Source organism: Papilio polytes, unplaced genomic scaffold, assembly GCF_000836215.1.
Source record: "Papilio polytes unplaced genomic scaffold, Ppol_1.0 DF820844.1, whole genome shotgun sequence".
Classification (NCBI taxonomy): Eukaryota; Metazoa; Arthropoda; class Insecta; order Lepidoptera; family Papilionidae; genus Papilio; species Papilio polytes.
The window spans coordinates 1,769-15,226 of record NW_013528360.1 but is presented as its reverse complement, the minus strand read 5'-3'; the positions used below and the strand labels follow the sequence as shown (position 1 = coordinate 15,226).

At 45.5% G+C, this 13,458-nt stretch overlaps 1 protein-coding gene across 1 annotated transcript; it reads left to right on the top strand.

Moving 5' to 3' along the window:
• Positions 1-2,100: 2,100 nt before the first annotated feature.
• Positions 2,101-13,204, top strand: LOC106110157. Its single transcript, XM_013291878.1, has 10 exons — positions 2,101-2,109; positions 3,348-3,432; positions 6,455-6,631; positions 6,922-10,037; positions 10,232-10,435; positions 10,838-10,983; positions 11,248-11,317; positions 12,042-12,145; positions 12,529-12,596; positions 12,992-13,204. The coding sequence occupies exons 3-10, from the start codon at positions 6,507-6,509 to the stop codon at positions 13,164-13,166; spliced, it is 4,008 nt and encodes a 1,335-aa protein (XP_013147332.1). The 5' UTR covers positions 2,101-2,109; positions 3,348-3,432; positions 6,455-6,506; the 3' UTR covers positions 13,167-13,204.
• The last annotated feature ends 254 nt before the right edge of the window (positions 13,205-13,458 follow it).

The window sequence follows — 13,458 nt, the reverse complement described above, 5'->3', positions numbered from 1 at the left end:
CACCGGTCGCTTCGCCATTTTGGCGGTTTCAGGTGGTCGCTTGCTCGTTTGCCACCTAATGTTATATAAAAAAAAAATAATATACTTAGTATTGCAATATCGGTAATATTACACAAACATAAGTACAAAGATACTTCAAATTTATTGAAACCATGCTTGTAATGCTATTATTACCGCCAGTTCGTGGTTTTCGGAGGACATGTGGTCGTGGTACGGCGGACGAGCAAGCACTCGCCTTCCGCCGCTGCGCGTGCGCCGCATGCTGGGCGGCGCGAGCGGCGCAGGGGGCGCGGGGAGCGTCGTGCGCACGCCACCCCGCGGCCGCCGCGCGCTTCCGCCGCTGCCCGCGCCGCCGCCCGCGCCCCGCGCCACGCTGCGCTCGCCACGACCCGCGTCGGGGCGCGTGCGGCTTTCGCGCATGTTCGCCCGCTCCCTGCACACCACCCTCACACGTATGTCAATATTTCTATTGAATTATTGAATGGAAAGTATCAGATATTAAAAGAGAAGTTAATATGCTATTATCGTACCATCAAAAAGCGTGTCAATAGTACGTAAGTATATTTTCAATAGTTATACCTGTACAATTCAAAAACAACGCTAGTACCTACTAATAAGTAGATACCTATGATGTTAATATTAACTACTAGCTGTTCGCGTGCGGCTTCATCCGCATGTAATTATGAAAATTTTATTTTATTGTTTACATTTATCAAATTATCAATAGCAAATGTCAAAATAACATGAGTATAGATGTCGAATTAGTTCGAGTTGCGGGATGCGCTATAAGCTACCGCAGCCACTATTTAGTAAATGTTGACTCGGCGAATGGCGGCCGTTTGACGAATAAGGAAAATGAACACCAATGCCACTTGTTAAACCTCGACCCGATGGCGACCAATGTAAAAGAAAAAAGACGACGTCCAATGACTCACTCTGGCCCAAATACGTCGATACCAAAATGCGTAGACCGAAAATGCACCGTGAAACCGCCCATTAGGAAATATTATTTCAGAAAACCCGAAAGAGGACAATCAATTCTACGAGTATGTACGGCAACGTGTTTTTGTATACATTTTTAGATAATAATATAATTACAAACAACGTAAATCTACTTCCACCGATTTCCGCTAGAATGGCGCGCTTATACTTAATACTCCGGAATGACATTGACAAATGTCATAGGGATGGGACGTGTATGCCAATGACCTAGTCCTAGTATTGCGTCGCTCGTTACTCTAGCGCGGTACCGACTTCTTCTTAACTATGTAAATTCTAAAGTGTTTCTCCTGAAGGAATATAATCTTTCAATAAAAACATTAACCTCCCTTTAGACGTTTAGGGGACGAGTTAAGTGAAATCCTTTCTAAATGCTTGCTTCGTTACAGAAAGGTGTGAGCAACATTTCAAGCCTACAGCCACTCTATGAGTGTTATTGTTGTCGATAACCGGGTTATTATTCTCGTGCGTAAAATTGCGCAGGTACAGGTACTTACTGCTTATGTATTATCAAAATAGGCTAATTGTGTATCGCAAATCAATGGTATCTATTCCACGATGTCCGTGTGTAAAACGATACACTTGACAATGAACTACTTGTGAAACTGGTGCTGGTGCATTGCATGCTAGTGGTGCAGCTGCACGAGCTCAACACATGTGTGACGCCGCGGCGGGGGCCGCGCGGCGCGGGATGGGCGGCGGGCGGCGGTCAGCACGCAGGCCAGTCGGCAAGCGCGGCGCCTGCCAGTCGCACGTCGTTCGCTGTCGTCAGCGCGAGCGCGCGCGCGAGAGTGAGCCAACGCAGTTCCGAAGTCCCCGCGGGAGTCGGACTCGAACTCAAGTCTCGCAGCCGCCGCCCGCCACCGCCTCCTCCGAACTCCTTCGCATCACATCTTACTAATGGACATTCTCGTATCGATTTCTGGCGCGCAATCATTCTAAATAGGTAATTGTTAGTGTAGTGTAAACTGTAATGAAGGAGAAACATACTAAATAACTGTAGGGGAAGAATTTTCAGAATGTACTTCTGTACGTAAACTTGTAGAACTGAAGCAAATCCGCCGGCTGTGTGAGGCTGTGCGGCGGAGAACGCAGTGCGCAACGACCCAGGTTCGAACTGTTGCCCAATCTTGACAGATGACCTTTTCAAGTGTAGGGGAAAGAAAAATGATAATGAGAATAAGTACTGCAAATTATAAAACATGTTACACATAAATATCAACTCGTTGCAATTCGACGAAGGTACGACTTTTGCGGATTGCGGTTAAGTCAGGTGCTGTGACCGCCACGCGATCACCTGACCCTCTAAAATTTTTACAAACTTTAATTGTTTTGTATCTTCGTCAACTTTCCCCCTCGCTTACCTCGAAACAACAAAAAAGGTACTTGACATATGACCAGATAAATTCTATTTACGTGTCCTAAAAAAGTAAAATTAAAACTATTAAATATCGTGATTAAGGTGACTGCGTCATTTACGAGCTGTTGCAACTGAACACCTGCCGACTGCTACACGTCCATGACCTTTCCGAACAGTTACGACGAACTGTTTATTTCGTTTTTCATTAACTTGGTTATCAGAAGTTAGTAAAGTATGTAATTCATGGAGTAAATGGTTAATTACTTGGTCGCGTAGTCTCTCAAGAACTAGGACGAAAACTTGGTCGAGTATCTACAAGCACCTCGAGTAGTTCATACAGTAATTGTGATTGTGTGTTACACTCCATAGTGCAAATCATGACATCTACGCGTCTTGACCTATCTAGTTGACCAAGAGAAATAGATATAAAGATTATCTCCACATCTCTTTCTATGTGATATCCCATATAGTGGTGTGGTCAGTTATCTCTGTAAGCTCTCCCACTTTGCTCGGACTTCGACATATTTATTTGTTTCATCCAAATATATCATAACCACGCCTTTCCACCTTCTTTTGGCGTAGGCAAAGTTATAGTGGCGAATAACCACTGCATTCATGCGTTGTCCTTCTAAGTGCCGATAACATCTTAGCCTACTCCCTACATGTCGCACACACCAAGGCTAAGGATGCTCGTACTCTTTGCAAAGATCTTGTCGAGCACTCCGCCGCACGTCCACATCATCCTCTTCGTATCACCAACGTATTTGTTATAGTCGTTACTTTGGGTCATGGCACATGTTTAATAAACTACTACGTAAATGAAATACGTAGTAAGTATATCAAATTGAATGAAACTTCAGTTTTAGATTGATTAGGATCAGAACTATCACTTTATCATTAGGTGCAATAACACAAGTGTACGTGATACGAAGCTTGCGAGGTAGTTGTAAAAAGAAATTGATAAATATTTCTACATGTGTTTGTACAGGTGGACGAGAAGGGCGCGTGGTGCGCGGAGTTCGCAGCGGAGTGCCCGTGGCGTGGCAGCAGCCGTCGTGGCAACGCACAGCTCGGTTAGTGGCATGCCACCACCCCCGCCCCCGCCTGTACACACGGCTTGCCTGCCCTAGTTATCGCACTCGCACCACCTCCTTATAATCTATCCTTTCTTTGTGTGTATTTAAATTTTCCTCTCTATACGAACAAACTATCTACTTAACCAGATCTCCCACGCGCCATTAATTTAACCTACGAGGATTTGAGAGATTTTATAATCGGCATGAGGTAATTCCGCAGTAAAATAAAAAAAAAAAATGAAACGGCCTTTCAGGTGTCGTCCGTCTATCATTTAAGTCATTCGCCAACCACCGCCACCCGCATCTACTGTTATACCGGAATTACGTGGTATGCTCAGTACCCCACCGATGGCAACCTCCAGGCCGAAGGAGAGCGCCAGCTAAAATTCCCAAGACAGCCGTACTAGTCAGTCAAACCATACTATAAGTTTAGCAACTGAACAAGCTACCGTCCAAATAACACAATCTAATGTGTCTTGGCTCCTATATAAAGTCGGCATGCATGTCGTCGCACCGTTGACGTCGTGCTTGAAGCGGCTTTGTCTGCACTGTTCGTATTGTCCTGCACACGCTCGCTAAACATACGACATGGCTCCGACTATGACTCACAGAACATGTTCACTTCTCCTCATATCTCTTCAACGTAATATGTAACATGAGCTTCGCGGTCTGCTGGAGACTGCATGCAATGTATAAATTATTAGCTTTTGTCCGCTACTCCGTCCGTGAAGAATTAAAAAGAATGTTACTATGTAGCCTTTGGGTTTGCTAAATTTTGTCGAGAACTATTGAGCCATTCTAGAGATAGCTATAGATATACAAAAGCAAACATCCATCAATTATGATCTTAGTAAAAAAGGTATTATAACGATATATTCGTTTTGTAGTATGTGTATCGTCTATTACAGAGGGGTGTATGAACTTTCGGGAAACCTTTAATCAAAAACAAAGTAGCTTCAGTGTTAAGCCGCGACAAATTCTAAGTTTAGCCCCAAGACATTCAGATACCTAACTGCATTCATGTATAACTTAGTGTTCTCTTTGCACATTCTGTGTACTTCAACGCTGTGTATAAATAAAACAAGCGCTGTACACTCATACGCCGCGCCGCGCCGCCCGCGCCGCGCACTGCCGGACGCCGCCACCGCTGCCACCGCCGCCTCCGTCGCCTCTGCGCGCAGTGGCTGAAGATTTACGTTTATATTACTATCATACTAGCTGTTCCCGTGCGACTTCATCTGCATAAAATTATGAAAATTTTATTTTATTATTTACGTTTGTCAAATTATCAATAGCAAATGTCAAAATGACATAACATAACAAAACTTGACAATCTTGCTTCCTTGGCGTTGGCAGCAACTTATGGTCTCTTTCCCACATTAAGGTTTTTATCCAAAACATTTACCCCCTGAGTTTAATTATTCAAAAATACGCTGTAATTGCTGACATCTTAGGCAACAAAGTAGTGTATGTTTACGCTTTATTATAAGAAAAAAAAGTATAGATGTATAGATATAGACAGATTACACTACCTATAATGTACATACCGTTTAGTAGTCGTCAGCTACAAGAGAGTCAATAACCTACACATACCATACATACCTAGGTTATCTGACAGAATTAGCCGTTACATCAAAATCTCTCTTAGCCTACTCCGGTTAGATATCCTTGTTTGATTATACAGTCAAAGGTTTTTGACATATCCAGCGAAAGGTGGGGGCTAGTGAGTTGCCATAATTTAGTTAAACTTAAGCCTATTGTGCCGTGCCATATACTTAAAGTATACATAATTTTTAATTGTTTGCCAATGCTTGTGCTGCTAGATCTGATTTACTTTAAATCTAAGTACTTTCTTTAAAATAGTGCTTCTATGGGCACTGGGGCGATTTCAAAGTAATTCAGGTCAAATGATATAAGAGAAAAGTTAAAAAAAAATTCTAAAAGTGCCGTATACTTTCATATTCAATAGATTTTACGTTACAAAATATATGTATTTAGTCATACAAAGAACATGCAAGCAAAATACGTTCAAAGAATCACATGAAAATATCAATGTTATCATAAGTCATCATTTTAGCCCACTGTGCGCCGGCACACGCGCGTGACTCAGCAGCTTGGGTCGATGTGCGCAAAACAGTCAACTGCGGGCGAACTCTTTCGATTACGAAAAATTCACTGTTGCGCGGCAATGGTGTCTACTGTCGCCGGTTGGTTTCGAGGGCGCGATGAACGTCGCGCGAGCTAGTAATACCCGGTCCGTACTCACTGCGCTCATAATAAATGTTTATTTTTAAATAATAATCAGAAAAGCTGGAAGTACAATCGATACGTTAGTGCGGGCAAGCGGAGGCGATTGAAACATGCGTCCACTTTCGTTCAAATTTCACGTCCATTTGCACAATTTCGTTATAAAAAGGGTAGTTTTTTCTTATCTTTTCGCTTCACTTATCTTAGCTATGAAAATTGCAACTATTTTATATTTTTATTGCAAATTTGATCTTGTGGCAAGTCACAAGTTATTAAATTATTCACGTGTTTGAATATTGTCTTTTGGAAACTTCTCTTTGGATCAACCCAAAATAAGGTATATCTATAATGAAAAGTAGGTATTAGACTCAATGATAGATACATAGAAAGCGCATAACTGATGTACCAGATATGTAAATAGCTTTCATAATTGCAACGATGCGCTCCGTTTGCCGGGGCCCGTGTCTCTGCCGCGCTGCCGCCGCCCGCCGCCGTCGCATCTCCGCGCCCGTTGGAGCGTGACCAGCTCGAGCATTCATTATAATTAAATCGATTGCATAAGATTGAGAAGGGACTCTGGCTCTCTACATAGTGCTCTATGATTTGTGCACTAGGCTCTGCACACTATCCTGTATTCTCTGTTTGCACAAGATATACTTACACAGAAATCGCAGATATGATATTTCTGAATGCCTATCTGTCAGGCTATTCGTTACAAAATAGCCAATTTTATGCCTTTGTATAAAGTTATGTCAATGTTCTTATTATGCAGAAAAACAACCTGTGATTTCGTTGGAGAGAGTGAGAAGAAAGCAAACAATACGATGAGCTTCCAAACTGGCAAAGAGACGATCGCGTCTGCGTCTGCCGCGCCGTCCACCGCGCCGCCCACTGCTCTACCAGGCTTGCTTCACCGCCGTTACTCCGCGCCGGAAACTGTCATGCGCAAGTAGGTGTTAACATCAACGATAAGATTTATGAGATTTCCAACAATAAATTATTCCAAGAGGCGTATCACATTAAACATGAAATATTTGCAAGCCGCAATCAGTAAGATTTGAAGTATTAACTACTTTGTTTATTTTAACGATTAATTCAATTTAAAGTTATGTATTATGTTTGTTCGTAATGATAAATAACCACATAATCGTTTTTAACATCCCTTCACCGTGAACCATTCACGATCTCTGTCGGATAATGTTTTAGGGATGGGCGATTTGTTATTAATCTTATTTACAGGTACCGCTTGGAGCAACTGAGCGTTCAGGAATTGAACAGCGCCCCCGAGGCGTGCCGCTGCGCCTTAAGTGATGTCGAGGCCGGATCCGCGGGGGCGGCACGGCGAGAGCGCACGCCGGCCCGTCGTTCGGCTCTGCTGCACCGGCTCCGCGGCCGCGTCACCTGCGCATGCGCCTGCCGCTGCGCGCCCGCCTCCCGCTCGCTCGATACCTCCCGCTCGGAGCTGCGCCCGACCTCTTCCGCTTCCGTCTCCGGACACACCTCACCGAAGCCGCTACGGTTCGAATCCAGCACTATACCGTCCCGACTCGGCGTTTCGTCTTCTGCCGAAAGAGACGCGGCGATCTCATCATTTACAGATAGAGACATACGAATTGGTTCTGCTTCGGATATGAGTTATAGAGATGTATCGGAAACCGGTCTCCGACGTTCCGGAATCACGACCGTCTGTAGCGATGGCACCGGAGAATGCCGCGATGGAATGTCATTAGTAGATTCGAGCGACACTGTCACGCTGCCCACATGCACGACGAGAGACGTCACGCGGACGGCGTCCATCTCGGCCGCTGCTCGAGCTGACAATGTGCAACTCGGCAATGTTCTTTCTAGGGAGAGTCCGCTGACGACTCGACCTCGATCGTACGATATCCTCGAAATCGTCGTCTCGGAGTCGTTGGATACTAATTACACTTCCGGCTCCAACGTGTCCTTATCTGACAATATACAAAATCGTCTCGAAAAAAAACCGCCAGAGAAATATAGTTCGTATAAAGATATTTCAGGTGAAAATATCGACGAGTACGTTTCTAGTATATTAGTAGAAAGTTTGAATTCGTTGACCGACCAATTGGAATCTATGAACGCATCTATCGGTGTCAATGGGAAATTGAACATTATTGAAAAGGAGATAAAAATCAAGTTACAAAACACGGGAGTGAACACTATCGTGCACTTGAGCCCCACTTCGAACAATCAAATAATATTTGGTCAAGAGGAGCTATGTAGCAGCGAGGAGCGGCGCGAGGGGCGCGGCCAACCCGGCGCGCCCTCGCCGGCGCCGCGAGACGAGTCCGCCGCCGCCGCTGCCGCCGTCGCCGTCGCCGGCCACTCCACGCGACCCGAAATAGCGCACGACTCCAACAGAGCAGTCTTGCAACAAATACAAAGACTGTTTCAGGATGACTTTCAACTGTTAGAACGCGATGCGCGTTATTCTAATGAAAGTATGTCTAGTATATCTCACATAGAGATATCTAAGGCTGATGTCTATATGGAAAATGAACCCGTGTCTTATTCGACGACAGCAGAAACTATCAAAAATCCTGCGAGCTCCGAGGCCTCGGAAGTGATAAGCGGAGTCGGAGCAGGCAACTACTATGAAAACATCGCCGACAACGCGCTCGTTGCTCGCTTTTCAGCTTTTCCTCACACGGAGTCGATGGTCGTAAACACTTCTTCCTCGGAGGATCACGACCTGCACGGTTCCGAATGTGCGAGTCTCGTGGACAGCTTAGACGATCCCAATTCGCCGCGATTGCTCGCGTTCAGCAAATCCACTGGCAGGAGAAGCGAGCTCGTGAGATCCTCTATCGATGTCTTAGATTTGTTGCCCGAAAACACATGTCGAACAGAGAGTGCCGCTTCTAAAGACAAAAGTGAAGCTTTTTTTGTCACAATTAAAGATGATCATTGTGAATATGAACGCGAAAATAAGGATATTGTAGTGGCTGATCATATGCCGGAAACTATAAAGCAAAGATTGTACAGGAGACATAGAAATAGGGAACTCCGCCTGGAGCGAGCGCGGCGCAGCAAGACGCAGCAGCTGCGCCGCGAACTGACTCAACAGCGCCACGGCCACCAGTGCAGCGCCCGGAAGGAGATAGACCGACAGGGTATGTCCCTCATTAAATCGCTAATCGATGACGCCATTTTAAAAATAATCCAAGATGAGCTCAAATGTATGAGGATAAAACAAAAGTCGGTCCTGATGGTGTCGGCAAAGTCTGATGAATCCTTGTGTGCAAAGAACAGGAAGACAGACGTCGACCTTATCAGTCATTGTAAAAAAATATCTAAAACCAATACATCGCAGTCGTATCCTGACGGTATCGACAAAAGGTACAGGAAAGAAAAATTCCAAATACGAGGCAAATTGTCTCTTCAGTCCTATCCTTCATCACCGCTTGATGATAGCAAGTCAAAAAGAATTTATCAAAAATCCGAAATACATGATGGAAAAAGATGCATTGAAATCTTAGAGATATTAGAGTACGTCAGCAGTTCGGCGAGCTCCCCCGACACGTGCAACTCTGAAGAAAACCTCAGTGCTAAGGTCAAGAAATCGCGAATCCCCATCCCAGTATCTGACAGAGTAGGCTCCCAACAGATTCAAACTAGTAAGAGCTCAGCCAATTCATCTGAAGCCTCTTCCCCCAGCTTCCTTTACAACGAGGAGAATATGAACATACATTCACCAAGTACAGCGCGCGAGTTGAGTGTGAGGACGGACGCGCGAGCCGATGGCGCCACTGTCACTGTCCGGCGGCGCACCGCCGTGCCCCACTGCGAACCACGATCTCGATCAAACTCTCTTCGCTTTAAACGTATATTTGATATGATACCAGAAGAAAAAAGCATCGTGAGTATGGAGACGAAAAATGAAGATCATACGTACCGGCGCCTCGCGTCGTTACCATCCTTGAACGACGACCCGTCTAACGCTGAAAAAGGCTATAATACGGAAGAAGCTCTAAAAATTTGCCGCACGTCTGTCGGAACCGTGAGTGTAAACTTGACCGCTGATCCGACGATTGGAAAAGAGACGAGGAGCGCCGGTACTTCTCCCATGCCCAGTGGAATAGTACATCGCAGTGTATTGACGCAAACCCACGCTGCAGGGTCATCGACTTCGCCTAACCGATCTGTAGCTACGAGTCCTATTAGAAATATGTCCATGTCTACACAGACTCTCTCGCCTCCGCGAAAAAGTGGTTCGAACCAATATCCAAAGATTAAATTCCAACAGCAAGTTTCGCAAACTTTGCACCGTCGTCGAGAGCAATCGCGCGAGTCGTGCGCCCAGCAGCAACCGCAGCCGCCGCAGCCGCCGCCAGGCCTCGCCGTCGCCGCTTACACTCACCACTGCTTCGTTCATTCCCGTAGAGTAGCCAGCACTGCACCTCATCGTACCGATCGTCGCACACTACTACATGTTATTTATACGAAATCACTAAGCGTCTTACATGGCACTGTAAAATGTTAAATAAATAAAGTATTTGGAATAAATCTTTGTTTCATTTTGACCAAGGTGGAGGAACAGGACGTAGGGAGAAGAAAGGTCGACACAATGAAGTATTACGGCTCCCGCAGTGCGGCGCGGGGCTGGGCAGTACGGGAGGCACGGCGGACTGCTCCAGCTCCAGTTCGAGCGAGTCGGGTGGGCTGCTGTGCGCGTTGGCGCCAGGCTGGCTGCATGCGCGTCGCCGCCGTCGCCGCCTCGCCAGCGACGCAGGTAGCCCGCGCCGCGCCATGCTCTCCGCGCCCCGCACCCCCCACCTACCTCACACTCACCGGCCCAAAGGCCTGCCTCCACCAATATCTATAACTTATGTGAGATGCTTGTCTACTATTACGAGTAATACGAGTAATAGTTAGTTACTTATAGTCGAGGTGTGTTCTAGGTTTAGGGACGTATTTCAGCAATATAATGTCGTCTGGGTCCATCCTTTCCTTTTTTTACTCAGCCGCCGTTGGACATTTGCAGTTAAACATCGTGATTCCTAATTAGTGGTTGTTTCTTCCTGATCACTTATAAGGTACTTCACAGTATTTGGTATTCCGTCGAGCGAAGTTTTAATGCGGAGCGAAGCGGTGTTGAGTAACGGCGATATGACAAGGGCGGCACTGTGTGCAGGGCAGTGGGCGGTCACCGTGGCCGGCTCGTGCCGCGCTGCGCTGCCGACCGACGTCGAGATGAGACTGCGCTTCCCGGACACCGCGCCCGCCGCCTGCGCACCTCCACCACCCGCTGCGCCGCCGGCCCAGCATCTTTGCCGAGCTGTACGTCCCTCTAATGCAACCGATTGCGGTTTCTTCGGTGGTCCTTGATAAGTCAACTTAAAAGTTACAATAACCAAGTTCAGAACCTTTCTCTTTGTACTAGGCGTGAGTAGGAACGGTAACATTTTAATCCGTCTCACAATTATGAAGCACATTTCATAAAGGAGCGAATCAGCTACAAACTTTGTAAGTAAATAGTACATTGTGAAGAGGTCAGTAACTACCTCTGTAAGGCTAAGTGTAAAATCACGTGGGCTGATGCAGGAGAGACGCGGCTCGCGCAGGTCGACGCCTCCCGCCCGCGTCGCGCTCGCGCTCACCAAGGAAGCCTCAGGTGAGCTGATTCCGATCTACACTCGATTGTGTCTGCAGAGCATGCCATACTTGTTTCTTTTTTTTATTTTTTATTAGCTATTGCTCGCGACTTCGTATGAAAATGAAAGATAATTAAAAATATAGCCTATGTTACTGATAACGTACCTTTTCAATCGTGTAAGAGTTTTCAAAATTGGCCCAGTAGTTTTTGAGTTATTCCAATACATGAAAAAATACAATTAACTCATCTTTATAATATTACTATAGACAAGCTTTGGTCCGCGTGGAATTAAAACAGTAAAGTTAGTGCATATGTGGCTATGTGCAAATATTCATCTATAATATTAGCGATACGTATTATTTAATAATAAAATACTTCTAATTAGAGCTGGGCTTGTACACTAATCCAGCGCCACAAATAATCCTTCAAAGATCCGCATCAGGCTCATGAGCTGCAGCGTTGCCCCTGTTATATACAGTTAAATATTAACATTCAATTATTTAAAAAAAAAAACCGAAGAGCAAAAGATCGAATTTTATGTTACTTTCAACAAATTCAGCATTAAGGTAACACATTAGAAAAATACTGAGCAACTGAACAACTCCTTTTAAAGCCTCTTATGAGACAAGCACCACTATTACTTCCGTTTCCTAATATTTCCTAACAATACTATAAAAAACCTTATCGTTTCATTCAACTAAATGTAAACGTTTTGTCTAAAGTCTACTTTTTATCAAATTAGATTCTTCAATTCTTGCGTCGAAGAGTTTGAAGAAGTCAGTGGACTCTCTGCCCGACGTGGAGACTTTCCGCGCCTCTCGCACCAGCACCAAGCAATCCGTCAAGGTAACTGCCGCCTCCGCTGCCGACGCGACCGCTCTCAACCGCGCTCAGCAACACTCAATTAATAACAATGGATTAAAAAAATCACGTCAGCACATAAAGAAAACCCTTAATAGTTTAGTTTTAAAGCCGTACGACTTAGGGCCCTTCAAGAAGCGAGCTTATCTCGTGCCGTGTCTCCGGTGTTGCGGATGTCCATGGCCGTCGATGATCTCGTTGTTTCAGTTGCTTGTTTGCTCCCTTCTCTTATAAAAACAGAAAAGTTTGTATTAGGATGCTAAATAACCATGAACACTGCACATCGATTCAGCATTACGATAAGAACAGATGTAGCACAGATGCGTGTTGGTAACGTAGTATTTATATCTAGAAGGCGATTGTTTCAGACGCGGCGTTGCTCCCTGGCCTGTTGGCTGCCCCACCAGCCGCACGACGCCGCGCGCCCTTTGCCAAGGTACGCTCCACTCCTCGATTCTCTCCACTCCTCGCTGCTCCACTTCGCTCCGCTCCACTTCTCACCACTCCTCGCTACTCCACTTCGCTACTCTCCACTCCTATGGCTTCGCTCCTCATCGCTCATCGCCTAGTTCTCTATCTGTTCTACCTGGTTTTGCAAATTTTTCCCCTTTTTTTAAAAAAAAAGTGTTTGTTAAAGAAAAACTAAATATCTGATACTAAGATCAAAAAAGCTTTGCTCTGCTGCAACAGACACTAGAACCAAATGATAAGGATTTAAAGAATACAAGTACCTGATAGCTATATACTTACTTTACGTAACAATATTTAATAGTCGCTATCGTTGTTCGTTAATGAAAAACATACAAGTTGTTGGCATGTGATTTGTCGTAGTGAGGCGTTGTCGGTAAGAGGCGCCGCCATCGTGCCGTCACGCAAGCCGCGCGCCCCGCGCCCCCCGCGCCCTCCGTGCCCCCGGCGCCCCCATCGTCCGCCGCACCTCCCGCGGCCCGCCGACGCTAGTAACCACCGCGACCTCTGCGACCTTTACGACCACCACCTTGCATAAAATGTGACATGTAAAGTAAATTATGAACGAGCAAAATATATTGGATTTTTTTTTATTTTCCTTCCTTACAAGACACGGCAGTGACAAAACACACTTACTGGAAAGCTGGAAAGACTTCTTACAATAATGAACATTGGATTGTACCCGGTTAACATTTAGCCGGTACAGTTGGACAGTGGCGCTGGACTGTATCGTATGCATAGACTCAATGGCGCCAGTTAGTAATCGCACCGTGCCAGTTAAATACCTGTCCAGTTAGAGAGCGCGTAGTTGAGTTGACATACAATTGCGG

What these genes read in the sequence shown, in the direction of transcription:
- LOC106110157 (XM_013291878.1), top strand. Translation starts at nt 6,507, where the DNA reads ATGAGCTTCCAAACTGGCAAAGAGACGATCGCGTCTGCGTCTGCCGCG. An exon ending in CCGCCTCGCCAGCGACGCAG is followed by an intron (nt 10,436 to 10,837) that starts GTAGCCCGCGCC and finishes CACTGTGTGCAG; the next exon opens with GGCAGTGGGCGGTCACCGTG. An exon ending in GCCGCGCGCCCTTTGCCAAG is followed by an intron (nt 12,597 to 12,991) that starts GTACGCTCCACT and finishes GATTTGTCGTAG; the next exon opens with TGAGGCGTTGTCGGTAAGAG.